The 19,678-nt window shown below is 40.1% G+C and overlaps 1 protein-coding gene across 1 annotated transcript in view; it reads left to right on the top strand.

Annotated features, from left to right (window-relative positions):
* TMTC1 (transmembrane and tetratricopeptide repeat containing 1) overlaps window positions 1–13,026 on the top strand; it is a 260,798-nt gene extending 247,772 nt beyond the window's left edge. The window contains exons 15-20 of the mRNA XM_023514731.1: window positions 391–526; window positions 1,116–1,260; window positions 2,466–2,603; window positions 4,319–4,441; window positions 7,447–7,524; window positions 11,994–13,026. Coding sequence (XP_023370499.1) covers window positions 391–526; window positions 1,116–1,260; window positions 2,466–2,603; window positions 4,319–4,441; window positions 7,447–7,524; window positions 11,994–12,134 — 761 coding nt within the window. The 3' untranslated portion in view covers window positions 12,135–13,026. The remainder of the gene's footprint in view (window positions 1–390; window positions 527–1,115; window positions 1,261–2,465; window positions 2,604–4,318; window positions 4,442–7,446; window positions 7,525–11,993) is intronic.
* Window positions 13,027–19,678: the final 6,652 nt, after the last annotated feature.

The following is a 19,678-nucleotide window of genomic DNA, read 5'->3' as shown; positions in this document are numbered from 1 at the left end:
CCTCACCTTTTCTTTTAATCTACTGAATTGAAAACTTATATTGGATACATAACAGTCAGTGATAATCTGAAAACATTATATTAGCAAGAATAATGATCAGAGGCTGAAACAATGCATGTAATAAAAGGAAAAGGTTTTAGTTTTCCTGCATTTTTATTCTTAATTATTTTTTATTTTTATTCTTAATTTTTTAGAAGTGTGAATGAATAGTCACATGGTTCAAAGTTAGGCAGTGGCAAGGATGAGAAATGCAAGTTAGTTTACAGAGTGAATAATTGATGGTATGACTCTATAATGATGAGGAAGAATTCTAAGTCAGAAGACAAACCAGAGCTCATGCATTTTATAAGATGACGAATTCTGCTCTTACCTACCCATCACTGGTTCCAGGCTTTCCAGAGAAGGCAGTGACCCATTACCAACAAGCCATCAAACTTAGCCCAAGTCATCATGTGGCCATGGTGAACCTGGGGAGACTCTACAGGTCCCTGGGAGAGAACAGCATGGCTGAAGAATGGTACAAGCGGTAAATTTCCTTTTTTTCGTTTGGAAGTTGCCCAGGGAACTCAGCAATTGCCCATCAATTTTTAGTGAGTTAGAACAGACGCATTCTCAGAATGCTAACAAATTTTGCCAATTCAGGTGATACAGATCCTTATTTCCAAAGAGAACAGTGCAACAGTATCCATGGTATCCCAGTTAATGGTTAATGACTTTTTTCCTAGCTGGTCAGCCCAACTTGGTGCAAAACCAAGTTTGGAATTTAATTCCCACCTTAGTTAGCCCATCATTTCCAAAGCAATGGACTGCATCCCAAACCACACACAGCACTTTCAGAAATGGGAATATATGAAGCCTTGTAAATACATCATAACACTTCTAGCACCATTCATGGGAAAGACCCTTTGGGCATTACTGATAGGTCACTAGAGACCCTCTTATGTTTGGAGGGTGACATCAAGATCCTTTCTAAAACTTCCTTCTTGATATAAAAACAAAGCCCATGTGAGAGCAGAGTTTCGAATCATGGACAGTCCTCCCTCAGTCTAAGCGTAGAACATTTGGAAATGCACCTATGAGAAGGCAAGTGTCACTCAGCCTCTCTCCAAACTCAGCGCCCTGCAGGTGGCACGCACAGCTGAGATCCTGTCGCCTCTGGGAGCACTGTATTACAACACTGGCCGACATGAAGAGGCTTTGCAGATTTACCGGGAAGCCGCCGCGCTCCAGCCTTCTCAGAGGGAGCTTCGCCTGGCCCTGGTGAGTAGAAAGGTAAAAGAATATGATGCATCAGCTGCAGAGAGCTGCAGTGGCCCGGCCTCAAAACAGGAGCTAACGTGCTGTAATCTAATACACCCACTGTGCAAATATTCACATAAACAGTGTTAGAACCATTCACCAAAGATGTGCATGCAAAAAACATTGTTGTCAGCTCGGCGCCTGTAGCTCAGTGATTACTGCGCCAGCCACATACACCGGGGCTGGCAGCTTCGAATCTAGCCAGGGCCTGCTAAAAACAACAATGACAACTACAACAACAACAAAAAATAGCCAGGCATTGTGATGGGCTCCTGTAGTCCTAGCTATTTGGGAGGCTGAAGCAAGAGGGCTGATCTCTTAAGCCCAAGAGTTTGAGGTTGCTGTGAGCTGTGAATCCATAGCACTCTACCGAGGGCGACATAGTAAGACTCTGTTTAAAAAAAAAAAATACTGTTGTTATTTTGAAATAATTTCAAAAATGTTGCCAGAATAGTAAAAAGAAAAAAAGAACAAAAGAAAATTCCCATATGCTCTTTCACCCAGAGTCATCAATTTTTTTAACATTTTGATACATTTGTTTATCATTCCTTTGTACGTGCGTATATATGCTGATATGGATATCTGTCCATATTTAGAAATGTATGTATGCATATGTCTATTATTAGTACATGTGTGTTTTTTTTTCCTGAACCACATGAGACCTAGTGATGGATATCCTATCCCTTGATCTCTAGACTCTGTTTATCATATAGTTGCCAAGAAGAAAGAGAATCTCTAGCACAACCATGGTACCATCCTCAAACTCAGGAAAATTAACATTCATTTCAACAATATTTTCATTTCGATGTCTAGAACTTTTCTCCTCCTTTTCCCTAGACGTGTAAGAAATCAAACTCATCTTGTTACAAATGCAGCATTCTGTTGAATCAGAGATTATTTCTCTTCTGACACAGTCAGCTTTTTTCAAAAAGCGTAAGCCATTTCATCTTGCTGTGATGTTCAAGACGTGTACACACACATGCAGGCACATAGCTAAACAAACAAACAGCAAAAGATTAAAACGTATCAACTGCGGCAATTCATCCTTCCCTGTGAACTGCTAACTAGATGTCAGGAGCATTTTCTCTGCGCCTCTATTAGGGACGCGTTCTATGATAAGGTGATAACCAAGTGTGTGCTAAGCCCCAGTCCATGTGGTTTTGCAGGCCCAGGTTTTAGCCGTGATGGGTCAGACAAAAGAAGCGGAAAAGATGACCAACCACATTGTGTCGGAAGAGAGTGGGTGCCTTGAGTGCTATCGCCTGTTGTCGGCAATCTACAGCAAGCAGGAGCACCACGACAAGGTAGAGGGGACTGGCTTGGAGTTGGTTGCATGTGCGGGCAGAAAATGGTGTGTTCCTAAATGATTCTTCAGTTTGCATGTCTATAGAGCTGAGAAGTTTTAAATACCAGTTGGCATATCCTAATGGAAGCTTTTCATAAATATCCCTTTAACTTCTAAGATGTCCCCTTGAAATGACACTTTCTTGGCTCACCCTTGGTCTAGAGATTTTATGTGCTATTCTCTTAGTTCATCTTCAGCTAACTCCATAAAGATGAAGAGTAACGTGTATGCTTTATCACCCCCCATATTCCTTCTAAGATACTGTTTCATAGAATCCTTGTAATAACCTTATAAGGCAGGTTAGTGAGGCATTGTTGCAACTGTTATCATCTCCATTTTAAAAGTCATATAACTAGTAAATTCATGAACTGACTCAATGACATATTTATGGAATGCCCGCTGTATCTCAAACACTGGGGCAGACACCAGGAATTAAGTGGGATGAGAAAAATGAAAAGTCACTGCCCTTTGCCAAAGTATCTCAAGAATAGAAGAAAAAGTATCCAATGTACACAGCCCTATTGTGAAACTAATTTATAGCTATCATAGGCAAGCTATAGCCCAATTTTAGCCCAAGAATACGGGGAAAGGGGAGAGGGAGGAGAGGGGAGAGGATGGGTGGAGGGAGGGTGATTGCTGAGATCAAGCCTATGATTTATCCTATAAGGGTACATGTGAATCTTTCTAAATGTGGAATATAAATGTCTTAACACAACGTAACTATGAGAATGACATGAAGGCTATGTTGGCCAATTGGATGAAAGTATTTCAAATTGTATATGGAAACAAGACACTGTACCCCATGATAGTATTAATGTACACAACTATGATTTAATAAAAAAAAGAAAAGTCACTGCCCTTGTCCTCCTGGAGCTTACAGTGAAGGAGACAGAGATTAAGCAAGTGGTCACCAAGCAGATGTAGAATTATAGCTGTGTCCAGTGATATCATAAATAGCTGCATAGTCCCTCAAAGCATATGATCAGGAGACCTGACAAGTCTGGAAGGTGGGGTTTTCCTGTGGAGAGATGGGAGGTAAGAGCTAGATGAGGAAGAGGGATCATTAGGCAGAGGGGGCACCAAAGAGAATTGTAGGCAGGGAAATAGCGCATGCACCGGCCCTGTGGCAGCAGTAGCAGGGCCTGCCGGAGGAAGGGCCAGAGGGAGCAGAGGTATAGTGGGAGATGCAGGCACAGTTTGCTGGGACCAGAGCCCTCAAGACCAGGCTAGAGGTTTTGCTCCTTACTCTGGAAGAAGCTTTGGGGTTTCAAGGAGAGGACAAGGGATTTCTGGCTGCCAGGGAGGAGTAGGTGCTGAGGACAGAGGGGGCACCCAGACCTGAGAGGAGACTGTTGGAATAATCCAGATGGGCAGGTGGTCGGGGCAAATGTGTGATCCCCCCCCCCATCTTATGTTTATTTCACTGTATTATGCAACCTCCCTGTATAATGGGAGGTTGTCATGCATCTATAAATGGGAAACCTGGAGCATAAGAAAACTACTTTGTTAGAGTCATTAATTCTCAACGAGAAAATCAGAGAGAAGGAAGAATGTAGTGTGAGTGTCACACTGCGTACTAGTAATACATAGGAACAAAAAGTGCAAATTGTATCAGTTAAGTTGGTTTTGTTTTACCTCGTCTGAGTTTATTGTCTTGATTTCCAATTGCTGTAGGCGCTTGATGCCATAGACAAGGCTCTCCAGCTGAAACCAAAGGACCCCAAAGTCATATCTGAACTTTTTTTCACAAAAGGAAACCAACTGAGAGAGCAGAATCTTCTTGACAAAGCTTTTGAGGTATAAGCGCTTAAGAAAATTACGTTATTTTCATAAATGAAAATTAATAATCCTTCATTCTATGATGGAGCATATACAGTAAAATCTAAAATCATTGGCATGCTTTTGGAGCAAACTTTCCCTCTAATTGACATAATGTTATGTGTAGTTTTTTTAATCAGGCAGGGGGCTCTTTACTCTTCTGAGTTATACAGCACCTCTGCGTTAGTTTCTGAATGATCACTTTAACTTAATGTTTGAGGAGTTTCACATGTTGTCTTCTATCTATTTTTTCACTCTGCCTGTAAGACCCCTCTGTTCCCACTGGACTCGTGTCTACAGAGCTTTGGGCATTCCCACATGGCCTTCAAATACTCCTGGCTTGTGGATGAGATTCCCACTCATCTGCCAGGACACAGTCTTTGTCCTCCTGCCTCAGCAAGTTCTTCTTAACTATCCTCACTCCTAGTGACCTTGCTTCTCCTGTATCCCTCAAAAACACTGACTGTTTCATTGAGGTCTGAGTCATTTGAAAGCATCATATATTTCATTGTATTGATGAGGTCCCACGCCACCCCTGTATATGTGTGTATGTGTGTATGTGCATGTGTGTATGTGTGTGTGCGTGTGTGTGTATGTGTGCGTGTGTGTGCATGTGTGTACGTCTGTGCATGTGTGTATGTCTGCGTGTGTGTGTATGTGTACGTATGTATGTATGTCTGAGTGTGTGTGTGCGTGTGTGTATGTGTGTGCATGTGTGTATGTGTGCATATGTATATATGTCTGAGTGTGTGTGTATGTGTGTGTGTGCGCATGCACGCACACATGCATTCTTGCATTTATACACCCCAATTAGACTGGACTTTCCTTGTGGAGTATGACCATTTCCTTCTCTGTTGTGTCTTACATTTTACAAGTATTCAACATCTACAGCTTTGAAGTACAATTTATTCATAGATTGAAATCAAGATATTTACAAACATAAATAGAAATGTTACAGAAATACCATACTTTATTCTTGTAGCTGGCAAAGCCAGTTGGAATTAATGAAGTTAAAATTTACACTACATATATTATGGGAAGAATCAGATCTCAAATGATATAATTATTTTGGTAAAGAAACAAGTGAGTGACTTAAAATGTTCTTAGAAGATATTTGGTTATAAAAATATAAAGATATTTGGAGAAACTCATGTGCACCTTTAAAATAGGAAGAAGTATTGTGGCATTTTCTCTGAAAAATAGTGAGCATTTCTTTCAGGAACTGCGGACTTTTCTCTATCTTTTGACGCTTTCCATACCTCCTTTCTTAAATTATTTTTAACTAATGTGAAATTTGAGTTAGTAATTTAATTATGTTTATATTGTATGTGTATCTACCTGCATCTTAATACATTGCATTGAAAACAAAAGCATTTTCTAGTTGCTTCGCCAACTAGATCAAATAATCATTACAGAGTGGCTACATTTAAGAAGAATAGGAATAGGGGTATTGGTTAATTACAGCTACAATATGTTAATACTCTGTGTGTTAATTCCCATGTATTAGGTGACTTAATCTTTACAACAGTCATATAAGAAAGACATGGTCATGGTCACCATTTCTCAGTTTCCAAAACTGAATCCCAGAGGTCATGTATCTTGCTCAAGGTCATAGAGCGGGTAAGAGATGGAGGCAGGATTTCAGTCTAGTTCTTCTACACGACATTCCCATCTGTGCTGATATAAATTCATCTGAGCGATATACCCTTCCAGTTATTATAGCAAGTTTTAAAAAGTATAATTTCTTATCGTTTGCTTCTTTCTCCTAAAACTGAAGCAAAGGATGATGGGCAAGGATTTACCGTGCTAGATCTGTTTGGTTGTATTCTTGACACAGAAAATTGCAAAGAACAATAAAATATACACACAGATACTTACCTTTGTGATTGAAGGCGACACTCCGAGCTTTTGGCTTTATATAAGGTGACCACGCTTGAGATACAGCAGTGAGCATACCTTTGATGCAAGATAATATGTGTAGTATTAAAAATATACCTCACAGAGGGGCTGTACCTGTGGCTCAAAGGAGTAGGGCACCGGCCCCATATGCCGGAAGTGAGCGGGTTCAAACCCAACCCCGGCCAAAAACTGCAAAAAAAAAAAAAAAAAATACCTCACAGATATTACGTTTAATAGAATACATGTTACTCAGACCAGAGAAAGTATTTGAAGGATAGCTAGCTCTTTTAACACGTGAAACCCTTTTGCTCGGCAGAAAAAAGAAAAGAAAGACTTTATATAAATACAACTATCCCCTTGTAAAGAGAGTAATGAATATCTCTTTTGAGAGTGTAAGCAAGGGCTCGGCGCCTATAGCTCAACGGGCTAGGGCGCCAGCCACGTACACCTAAGGTGGCGGGTTCGAATCCCCAGCCCGGACCCGCCAAACAACAATGACGGCTGCAACCAAAAAATAGCCGGGCGTTGTGGCGGGCGCCTGTGGTCCCAGCTACTTGGGAGGCGGAGGCAGGAGACTCGCTTGAGCCTAGGAGTTGGAGGTTGCTGTGAGCTGTAATGCCACGGCACTCTACCCAGGGGGACAGCTTGAGGCTCTGTCTCAAAAAAAAAAAAAAAAAAAAAAGAGAGTGTAAGCAGGGATGAATAACCAGAGCAGTAACATTGCACAAAGAAATACTACACCGGGGTTCTCAGCAATTGCATTTGTAATGAAAAAGGCCAAAAGCACAGTTTTCTTGCAGGTCAGGGGAAAATGAGGCACCGTCATAGAAATCACCTGAATTTGTGGTCGGCCTCCTTCCACCAAGTCCACATGTTAGCTCTGTAGGAAAAGGACACATCAGTTCACTCCACTTTAGAATCATCAACTTGGAAAAAGAATACAAATCAACTCCTGTAAACTAGCAGTGGCTGGTTTCATTGCATTAACTCTAGAGGTTCACGTATGAAGAAAGTGGTTTCCGCAAGCCAGGTGTGTTAAAGAGCCGTCCTCATTTCCTAACCTGAGCTATTTCTTATTTCTTTAGAGCTATAAAGCAGCCATAGAACTCAATCCGGATCAGGCGCAGGCCTGGATGAACATGGGTGGCATCCAGCACATCCAGGTGGGAGCAGAGTTCACCTCGTACGGGCGAGGCTTTCCCTTCACATTTTCCCGTTTTGTCTTTCTTTTTTCCTTTCTTAAAAGATGGAGAACACTATTGTTCATTTCCTTTCTGAAATTATTTGAATACCAAAGATATGGGTGTTTTAAAAGTGAAATGAATACAGTTAATGTTCACTCTGCATTATTAGTGAATGAACGTCAAGAACCCGCTTGTAAAAATGTGTACGAATTAGATTCCATGATTTTACTAATCATATAGAAATTAATAGGCACTTAAGTAGCAGGCAGAAGATAAAATCTGTTTATGTGAACTAACTCTGTCTTGGGGCTTAGTGTGGCTTATTTTCCTTCCACTTCAACTCACTGTCAAGATTTAAGTTGTTTAAGTATTTCCATATATCTAATATATCTGTCAGTCTGTAACTTTTTACTGAGAAGCAAGCTTATTTGTTATATTGACTTGTTTTTCCAAAAGCAAAAACTACTTTTTAGTGACTCTTGCTGAGGATTGTAAATGACCTTTGAAAGGGTACTGTTATCTATAACTAATTCAAAGGTTTGCCTCAGATACTTTACAAGCATTTAGGGAACACTCTCCTAGGCATTGGGATTACAGCAGAGAACAAACAAAACAAAAAAAATTCCTGTCCTTTACCATTCTAGGAGGAGGAGATAGATGATAAATATACATATACGTGCATGCACATGTAACGCGCGCATACGCACCTGTGTATGTGATACATCAAATATATCAGATGGTGATAGTGCCTTGAAGAAAAAAAGGGAAAGAAGGTGGGAGCGCCAGGTAGTAAGGGTTCAAGTTTTACATTCAGGTGGTCAGGGAAGGCCTCAGTTAAAAAGTGATTCTTGAGCAGAGACTTGAATTGAGTGAGCCATATGGCGAAGTAAGGAAGTTGCCTGTTCAGATGCCCTAAGGGTCAAGTGGGCCTCTTGCATTTGAAGGACAATGAGGAGGCAGAGGAAGTGGGAGAACCTGAGATCAGATCACGCAGCGCCTTGCAGGGAATGGTATGCACTTTGGCTTTTATGCCAAACGGGTCAGAGTCCCTGGAGAACTTGGACCAGAGAAGTGCCATAGTCCAACATGCTTTTAGGGACCACTCCTGTTTAGCTAACTCATTTTCAAGCTTTCATCCGTCTCTGTGCTGACATGACAAACTAGTGCAGTGATTAGGATTTAAACAAAGTTCTAATGGGGTTTCCTGTGAAGTGTGTAAAACGATCATTCTTAAAAACCAACAAAACAAAAAAGCAGCCTCCCGTGACGACACAGATGGGAGGGTTATGATAATGGGGTGGTTTCCCTGCAAGCATGACGTTTATCAGAGCCACACTGCCCAAGTTCAGATCATAGTGATATTCTAGGGTGTCCAGCAGTATCTAGTTGGGAAACATAGAATGAACTTACTTTGAAATAGTAAAATAAGAATTTTAAATACTTCAAATCATATATTAAATAGTTATATTTTCAAATAGAGTCATGTGCTACATAAGGAAGTTTTGGTCAATGACAGACCGTATATGTGACGATGGTTTCATAATATTACAATACCATATTTTCACCGTGCTTTTTTTGTGTTCAGATGTGTTTAGATACACAGATGCCATTGTGTAATAATTGCCTACAGTATTTTACATAGTAACATGCTGTTCCAGTTCATAGCCTGGGAACAGCAGGCTGTACCACCTAGGTTCACATGAGTGCACTCTGTAATGTTCATACATGGACGCGGTCACCTAATGATACATTTCTCAAAATATATTCCTGTCATTAAGCCACAATGACTATAACGTGCTCGACATGTTTTTAGATGAATTGCAATGGGTTTAACTGTTAATAAGAAAAAGTATAAGAAATACACTCAAGCATGTTCAAAAACTCTAGAATACAGAGAAAATTATATACCTATTGTATTCTTTCAGATTAACAGTTGAACCCATTGCTTTAAATTTAGAGGCACTTCTAAAGATCCTTCTAGAAGGATCTAATCAGTGTATTATTTTTAAAAGTAACACTGATTAAAAATTAGTTTATCCTGTTTTTTATCTTTGCAGACATCCTCTGTAAGGCCAGAGAATATAAAATTGCCCTGTTTTTACCTTAAAAATGGTCTAATATCAGTGAACTCATGTGATGTAATCCAATATAAATATGTAGAGCATGGTCATGGCTCAGCTGTGGTCCTTGTGAGGCCACCATGAGGATGCGAGGTTGTCACTAGGAAGGCTTTCTGAGACAATCATGAACCTTCTGTCTTTTCCCTGGCCACGCAGTTGTGCGTCAGGTGGTTTCATCCCGTTCCTGGGCCCTGTTTCTTCTTTGAATCTGAAAGAAGCTTAGACAGGCCAGAGGACTGGCAAGGTGGAGAGTTGGAATAAGGTTTTGGCAAGAGGTCAGAAAGAGGTGGGGAGGGAGGGAGTTTTCTGACTGCCTCTTGCTCAATGCTACTTGGTAATAAAAGATAATCCTTTTAATGGGGTTTTATATAGGACAGAAAAGCTGGACCTTAAAGCTAATATAATACGGTCTGTCTAGTCAAAGAGTTGCATCAGCTGGGACCACGTTACAAAGTCTTATTTTTAATACTACCTCCTGGCAGTAATATGCTTTTTCTAGAACAACACTGTCCATTCTAGAAAACTCCGTGATGATGGAAATGTTCTGTACTTGCACTGTCCCAAACAGTAGCCACTAGCCACTACGTGTGGCTGGTACCAGCGAAGGACTGAATTCTTAATTAATTGTAACTAATTTAAATTGAAGTAACCACCTGCAGTTAGTGACTATCATAATAACACAGTTCTAGACATTGGGTAATTCAATTTTTTTACCTAGGGTCTAGGGAAGTAGGGATATTGACTTAAGGGATATAATTTTTTTTTTAAATAGGGCTTTTAGTTTAATCAAGAAAAAAGAAGTGTAAGGGAGGGAAAACGAACTAGGTATTCTGTGAAAGGACAGAGAGACAACCTGGTGATTAGAGATGAAAATGCCAAGGTGCTAGGCCTAACTTCAAGGAGCCTTCTAGAAGAACAATATCTAAATCAACTGTGATAAAAAACGTATTTTGGAGCACTCTTAAGAGTTATAAATATGTAGTTGTCTGCATGTATGTGCTAAGCCTAATAAAAATCAAGACATTTGGAAGATAAACACTTGAAAAAAAATGGAATGTAGCAATTCCAAGTTCCCACTCGTTCAGCAATCTGCTTAACTTTGCATCAAAGTCAGCGTTAAGAACAAAATACTTCCGTTTGCTGCACATCCCAGCACTTAGATTTCCAACACACAATTTCTTATCTGTCATTTCTTCTTTCCCTTTTCACCAATATGATTATGAAAACTGTAAGAAATAGACAATGTTTATACGGAGACTGGATAGACATTGAATAATAACAGTGATGATAGTATCACACTGAATGCTCCCGACGTGTCAGGCAGAGTCTAAGCTTTTAACACACAACACTTTAGGAAGAGAGTTAAGCATTCAACAAGTATTGGTTATTTGCTACCTAGTAATTTCACTGCAAGAGACATAATTTTAAATTGTGATGGAAATTTAGAGCGTGACTGGTATTCATCATCATGGGGGCTATAACTGAGAATAGATAGAGCAAATTTGGAATAGGGAGGACCCTGACAATCTTACTATTTAGACTTTGCACAGACAAATAAGAGAAGTAAATACAGCCAGTAGCAGAAAAGGTGCTGGAAAAAGCTAATAGTTGGACTGATTTGCCAGAGACCATTTGGGACCAGGCACCCATGCTTGCTCATTGTAGAGTCATTAAACAAAATAAATGAGGGCAAGGAGAGGGTGGGGACAGGTGTGCTTAGCAGATCAAGAGTGATACCTCCCTGCCTGCGCTAAGAGTATCCAGCTGGTACATACTGCCACTCACTTTGAGTAGTAGATAAATTTGGCCCCATATTCTTATCAACTGGTTTTTTTTTCATTGTATAAAAATTTAAATTTGCATTAAAGCCTGTATTAGGCAAAAGTTGCTTTTATATTTTAAGTTGGAGAGTAGAATTAACTCCTACCAGTAAAAAGATATAGTGGATGCTTAATTTAATATTTACCCTTGCAGTTTCAAAACATCGCTCTCTCCCTCCTCTAAGAATAATTTCTAGCCATGGTTCCATCTGATTACAAAGAACCCTGCTTATCCCATGAGAACACCATGAAATGATGGGCTCATCCCCTGCATCAGACAAATTAGAAATTTGTTTTCTGCCATTTAACCTTATCCTGTACCTTTTCCAGCTGCTCTGGAGTGTTCTCCAAAAGCACCTGTGATAAGGATGAAATTACAGAGCCCCAGATAGGGTTTCCTTATGAGAACGTTTATGTCAGCTGGGCAGAGGGTCAGTGTCTTAGCCTCCCCATTCACTGAGAGTGCTCGCTGATGAATTAGAATTGTTCTCTTTCTTCTTCCCCACAGGGAAACTATGTGTCTGCAAGAGCTTATTATAAGAAAGCCTTACAGCTGGTTCCAGACAGCAAACTGCTGAAGGAAAATCTCGCGAAATTGGATCGCCTAGAGAAACGATTACAAGAAGTTCGAGAAAAGGATCAAACATAGCACCATTTGACCCAGTCTCATGAGATAATGTGGGTGCCTCTGACAGAGGAAAAAGTGATAGAGGCCTTGCTTTCACATCAGCAGAGGCACAACTAACGACGCTTTCTTCTCATTCTGAGTTCAGGGGGCGCATTGTGGGCCACCTGCTGGTCACCCCGTTGCTGAAGGACTTTCTGTGAAAGAAGATTAAAAGGATGAGCCTGGGCAAGAAGGTCTGAGAGGGAAGGAAAACAACCACACATTTTACAGATTTTCATTTGGCTTAACTTCAGATTTCCCTTGATCTATTTCTATGCTTTTGCAACCTGGATTTCCTTGTTTAGACTTGTATGTCCCAGAGATACAGAAGCTTAAAATGCTCTGAAGGCAGATCTTCCTTTCTTTATGGGATGAGATATTTCAAAAGAGGATAAGTCCTCTGGCGTAAGCCATATGGAAAGTAATACCAAGAATGGGCCCATTGAATTCTCCAGAACCAGAAATGTGTATCCAGTGGCTTTTGTAAAACCTTCCAGAATATGTGAAGGAAAGCTATTCTTAAATGAGCCTTATCTTATGTCCTCCTAAAGATATTACTAGAGCCCTTTGAGGAATAAATAAAATTCCACTCTGATGCATTGGCTAATAGATCAAAGGAGAAGCTTTTGGAATTATATGTAGATAACTTTTATCCCTAGGGGAAAGTCAAGGAACTTGGTACAGCTAATTCTTTATGGAAATGTTTAAAATTATTTTAATTTTATCATAAGTATTACTGGAGTAGTGATTCTACTCGAAGACTCCAAAAGTGCATTTAAAATCATACATGTTTCCTGCCTCCAAATATATTGTTATTTTGGTGGAGAAAAAATAGTATATTCTACATAAAAAAAATTAAAGGTATTAACTGAGAGAAATGTCCTACTTTATTACCTTAATGTTCAGACATCACAAGATTTACTATTTTTTTGACAAATATATTTAATCAGTAAGGAATCGTTACAGTATATTCCAGAAATCTTCATAGACTCTAACTATATGGAAAAAGAGCTCTATTTATTGGTCTTCCTGGGCTTAAGGAGAACTTCAGGCTTAGAACATGAGTGATTGAAACCGAGCGTTCTTTGTTTGAGGGAAGATGCTGGAGAACGCTCTAAAACTCCAGGGGAAAAAAAATCTAAATTCGTTAAGTTTCAAAATACATATTTATATTTAAGAGCGAGGGAAGACAAAGTTGAACTCAGAATTCGACATTTATTTTTAGTATATTATTTATTTTATAACTTATAAAATATTTAATATATATATACACACCTCTTTTTTTTTTCTGTGTACAAAGTGGTTTTACTAGCAGCTTTCAGAACTGATCTTTCCAAAGCATAGATCTAAACTACAAAATTGTTACGTTTTCACCGTCCTTCCAAAAATTTATATTGATTATTCACTTGTAAAATTAAAGCAATTTGGAATCTGCCATCGGTGTTCAGGTGGTAATATATTTTGGAAGTGAAGAAATTGGAAGAGCTGATTCTCATTTAGTCTTCACGGTTAAAAACCCCTCCAGGCAGTGCTGCTCTGGTGCTGAGCTGGGTGTCACAGAGATAGAGTAGCCCCGGGCATATACATTTCCCACACTCAACCCAGGGCAAGGTAAAAACAGCTTTCTGCTTCTTTCAACCCAGTAACAGGAAGCACTATCCCTATCTGTTGTTTTGTATAGAAACACACACACACACACACACACACACACACACACACACACGCATACATGTTTTGTCAACATAAGTCTAAATAGAAGACAAAGCTTCTTTGTGAAAGGATGGCAGAAGAATATTTAAGTGCAGATGATTACAGAATTAGCATGCATCTGCTTGTGTGCAACGGTATCCAATAACCTGTATATTACCACTCCGACCTTTGTTTCTAATCGTCTTTCAGTATTCTATACCGTAAATTTATTCAAAATCATTAAGATGCTTTCTTCCCCACCCCCCAAATTATAGTCTTAAGGCCAAGAAATACAGTGTAGTGTTTATTGTAAAATAACCACCACCTCCCCCATTGAAAAAAACCCAAGCTAGTGACAATAGCTAGGACTTGATCACAACTTTTTGAAATAATATGAAACCAAAACTCATGCTTAAAAAGTTAAGAGACGGAACCCCAAATTTTGAACAGCAATTATGCCTTACTTTAAGTGCTGCTTAGAAGACACTTCTTTCTTGGAAGAGTTGAAATGGTCATTTTAGCCTCCAAGTTTTGAGGGAAATGGGTCACATGGCCCTGGGCCTTCAGGAAATTTTCTCTGCCTTCTTTTAGGTGCTTTCCTGTGTCTCTCTTCCTAACCCTCTTCTTTCTCCTCTCCCTCCGTCCTTCCCTCTCTCTTTCTCTCATTTTGTCACCCTGTCTCATTCTGTCTGTACACACTGGCATCTTTGAACATTAAAAGTAAGCACTGTTATTTTAAAAAGTATCATTTGCTGGATTAGATATTCTCATCCCAAGTAAATACTTTCACTGAGATGTGGCCAATGAAATAGTTTTCACAGTTAAAACAATGCCTACAAGAAAATCAATCACATACTGTCTTTCAAAGATAGGAAGTATACTTTGTACCTATTTTTAAATTTGGTTCTTGTAACAAGTGAAATAAGTGAAATTCGTCCTTACTTATCAAAACTGGAGTGCTCTGGGTGGCTTCTGTAGCTCAAAGGAGTAGGGCGCTGGCCCCATATGCCAGAGGTGGTGGGTTCAAACCCAGCCCCAGCCAAAAACTGCAAAAAAAAAAAATGTAGTGCCCGGGCTAGTCACTGAGGTGTGTCCACTTCGCCTTTGGTGACAGCATTCTCGCCCTGATCATTGATAGCACCTTTTTGAAATGGAGGAGCAGGACTTGCCTCACAGATGTGCAAGACCTACAGTCATGTGTGATCCTACACTCAGAAGCACTCCAGACTTAGCTGAATACTGTGCTTGAAGTTCTTAATAATTTTCAAGCACTGGGACCACAATTCATTTTCCAGGAGGTTCCTAAGTGGGTCCTGGGTAGGAAGGAAAGTGGCAGAGATCAAGATAGAAGTTGCTTGCGCCTGGCTGAACATTTGTCCTGTGGGCAGAGTTTCATTTGGGACTGTGTTACCCTGAGCAGCATTAGCTGTTTTCCTCAGCTACATTGACAGTTTTCTCTCGTCCCAGCCCCATCTGATACTTTGGTCCTACCTAGAATCAGGTCTCCTCACCTTTAAAAGCCCCAATAAAGCCCCATGGCAGTCCCTTCACATGTCCTTTGACGTAGTTGTCAGGGACGAGAATAGTTTTAGCAGCTGATTTTAACCTTACAAATTATTCACTCGGGATTTTTAAAATGATTCCGATGTTTTCAGGCTCTTCACACATTCATGAAACATGGTTCAGTGGTAGAACATAGGTGAATTAAACCAAAGACGCAAATACGCTGGAGGAAAAGGAATTTTATTTTAGGGAATTCTGAGATACATTCTTTTGGATTCATTTGTTCTGAATCCTGTCACAGAACAAAGAGGATGGTCAGCACTTTAACTCGCAACTCCCTGAAATACATCACAACCTAAAATTGATCATAGGGGCTCCTCATTGGATGCAAGAGCTTTGTGGTGGTTATGGAAATGTTTCTGCGCAACTGCTTTTCAGCCAGACCAAATAAGAAAATCCAATCGTCCTCTACACATGAACCTATGATATAATTTGAGGGGGAATAAAGAACACATGTGTGGGTTCTTATTGTCACTATGAAACATTCCAGGTCCCTCAGATTTAAAAGCCACATTCAGCAGACAGTTGAGATCTGTTTCCTTACATACAGTGACCCTCAACACTGGCTGCACTTTAGAATCCCCAGGGCACCTTTCAAAAGCTTTTAATACCTGGCCGTCCAGGGGACAATTTTAATGGGCAGTTAGAATTCTCTAGAGCCACGACAGGGCTGACAACTTTAATGGGAGTTTGTAACTTTTACAAAAGAGATGTTTATAATAATCTTTCGCAATTTTTACCTTTCAATCTAGACTAAAATGAGCCAAAGAATTCCAAAGAACGATTTATGGAGCAGTTGGTTAGTTGATGGTACCGTTCTGAGGTTGACAGACAGGTGTTATGTGGGGTGGATTAGCACAGGGGGCAGCTGGACTACAATTGGCCTTACATTTATAGAATTCTTGGTTCTTATATGAAGAGGAATTGCCTTGAAATCTGCATGCACCAGACCAAGTGCCCAGTACTTAAAACTGATATTTTTATGACTCATAGTAGGTATTCCCGACATAGAGTTGACACCTGTATCTGTGTCTCTCTTTTGGGCACACACCTGAGCCTTGGCTAACGATTTCTTAATTGTACTTGTTAAGCTAATTGTGTTAGTTTGGGGGGAAAAACCCAAAACTTTTGATTTAATTTGTGGTAGAGTCATCCTTTTAGAATAAAAACTCTATAGGACGTAGTAATGACATGCAAAGCACATATAGTTTGATGTGGTTTGTTTTTTAAATTTTTGTCCTGGTTTCCAAATCACATTTACTTTGATTTGATTGTATGTTGATGTTTCCCCAATATGGCAAAACTTAACTATCTAAATGGCATCTTTTGTCACTTAAAAAGAGTAAATACCTGTCAAAGCTTGTATTTAGGCTATGGTTGAATATGATACAATCTTAGGATGCCACAAAATAATATAGAGAAATATAATTTTTTATGATTATTCTTAAAGTTCTTGATGCAAAAGTATGTTGAATCGTCCTTCCAAAACTAGCTTTTCCCTGTATATTTTTTGTTTTAATACCATGTAACTTAAAGAGAAGAAAGAAAATAATTGCAATCACAAGTGTGGTCCAATATCAAAGTGGCACAGCAGAATTGGTAAGATATTTGTAACAACCAATTGGCTTATTTTAAAGTGTTTTTTTTTTTTTCACTGAGAATCCTTTCAATGAAAACCTTTAGGGCATGTAACTCATAAAATCAGCATCCATCATGATATATGGCACTTCAGTTTGTAAGTTCAGATTACCATTGACTCCCAACTGGAAAGGGATGTCCACATCTAGACATTTAGGAGTTTCCTCCCATCCCCAGTGCTGTATGTGGTGTCTATTTGCATCACATTTGGTAGATCCAATGTGCGTAATGTACCTTTGGGGTTGTTTATCTTGCTGGTCCATAGGAGGAGTGCACTAGTTCAAGAATGAAGACATCTGAATTCTAGTTCTAGCTCTGTCCCCGAGGAGCCACCTCACCTGCGGCAAGTTAGTCAATGCCCCAGTCATGTTTATGGACTGGTCCAGTCTGAGGGTTCCATTAAGCTCTTTGAGCCTCTGCCCTGGTTACCCCTGAATCTGGATTTAAAAGCTCTGTTTCTGATGAGATAACTGATAAATGTTGCCCTTTGTTTTAATGTTTTAATGACTTAAGATAATCACATCCAGTGCAACAAAACACACAAACGTCCCTGGAAGTGACTGAATTTCCCAAGTGCTTGAGTGGGGCAGAGGTCCTTACCTTTGTAGTCTGTGCTCTTAAAAAATAATTACAGTGATTGTTACCTTACTCGGGGGGAAAGAGAAGCTAAAAATTGGCCTAGGGAATTAAAATACCTGTAGGTGTGCTTTTATGCTACGGAGATCATTTGCTGTGACCCACACAGATTCCCTCCTTTTGTCAGGAGGAGATGACTTTCGTCGTGCTCTTTGTTCATAATGCTTTTCTTTCCAGTTTTGATCAGTTGTATATAAATGTACGTTTTTGTTACCTTTGCTGTGCCAGTTAGAACTATTTCTCCCATAAAGTATTTCTCCTATGAAGTCTGATTATGTATACTTTGCCCGGGTCTTTCCAAAAATAAAATTTATGTAAATGTCTATTTTATATAAAATATGATGAAAAGAAGTACGTCTGGTTTCGCTCTCTCCAGTATTGTGTGGTTGGTACCCGTCGCCACCCAGGCCATCTTCCTTCCATCCCTGCTGCTTCTGCATGCTTCCACTCTGCTCTCTGTCCCTTACTCCACACAATGTGTTTTTCAGCCCCTGTCCACTCCAGATCTGCCACCTCCTCTTGCTTCATAGATGCCTTCACCTCTTTCTTCACTGAGTAAATAAAAGGTGAAAAACAGGTATTTCCTCAGGTTCCTGCGGTCTATCTCGACACTTGCTGGCTCTGTCTCTATACTTCCCTCATCTCCTATTGCCACAGTGGAAGAAGAGGGTCCTTAAGCTCTGGAATCTGCCTCTCGTAAAACTTCATGCCATTTATTAACTTCTCTTTCCTCCTGTTGCTTCTTCCTTTGGCTGACGCTTGTCAATTTGTCAATTTCCCCTCTATGGTAATACACATACACGGATGATCCATCGCTGTCTAAACCATTTGGAAAAAAATAATCCTACTTCACCTCTAGGAGTTGTCCTCTCTCTTTCTGTCCTTCACAGCCAAGAATTTTGAACAGCAGATTGCTGTTGTCCTACACTAGCAGACATGTCCCCATTAACCACAGCTTTGCCATATATCACAGATCCTTTCTGGGGTAACCCAGCTCACTCCCCTCCTTGAGAATCTTTTCTAAAGTTACTTTCAAAAGAAAAAGAGGGGTCTTCCAATTGGATCACATCATCCAAACTCACTTTCACCATCATCACAAACTCAACTTGTTTTTAAAACATTGTCTTACTAGAAAATTTGAATCTAAAACAAATGTGTGTAATTCTTAATGAATGCCTCTTTCTCCATTTAATGGGTAGGCATTAAATTGTTAGGTATGTAAGGGCCCAGTACTTGGTATATACGGACAAGGTCTCACTTGAGGTTGTGAGTTTCGAACTCTGGCAACTGAAGGCGCTAATGAGACGGTGCCCAAAGCCTGGTTTCCCTGGTTGGGAAAAAACCATGAACATCCTGTCAAGATGAGTGCTCTGCGCAGAAGAGCTCAAGGGGACCACGTCTGTCAGCCACATGGGACCAGCACCTAGAGTATTGTATGCCCGGCTAGTCTTGGCACAGCCATGTTTATTTCTCCCCCTTTCCCTTTTATATAGTAAAGGCCTCTAGATGGTTTTAATCTAAGCTCCTATTAAGAGGGCTTTGGGTCTACTTGGGGGTGCTGAGCTTTTGTGGTAAACAGTGTGCCCCTATAGCCAGCAGAGTGGTTCAAATGCCAATCCTTTGAGATGACTGCTGGGCGGAGTGCCATGAAGCCCCCAGGTCAGGCAGCCACCATTCCCAGAGATTTCCTGGACGGCACTCAAGCCTGGAAGTTCATTGCTTTATTTTCACAGAAGAGCTATTTACCTTGCCAAGCCACTTCCCACACTGGACACTCAGAATCCCTAGACACCCGTATATTCAGGAGTCATCTACCCAGTCACACTGTCATCCAGGGTGTCTTTGAAATTAAAGGGTGCTACTCTCAAGAACAGCACAGTCTGATAGCACTATCCGTGCTGACGGAAATGTTCTGTACTTACACTGCCCAATATGGTAGCCAGTGGCTGCTGAGTACTTGAAACGTAACTAGTGTGGCCTGAAGCACTGAATTTTTAATT

The sequence above is a fragment of the Otolemur garnettii genome, unplaced genomic scaffold, assembly GCF_000181295.1.
Source record: "Otolemur garnettii isolate 467f Iridium unplaced genomic scaffold, OtoGar3 scaffold00057, whole genome shotgun sequence".
Taxonomy (NCBI): Eukaryota; Metazoa; Chordata; class Mammalia; order Primates; family Galagidae; genus Otolemur; species Otolemur garnettii.
Note: the sequence above shows the minus strand (reverse complement) of the source record. Positions and strands in the feature narration are given on the sequence as shown.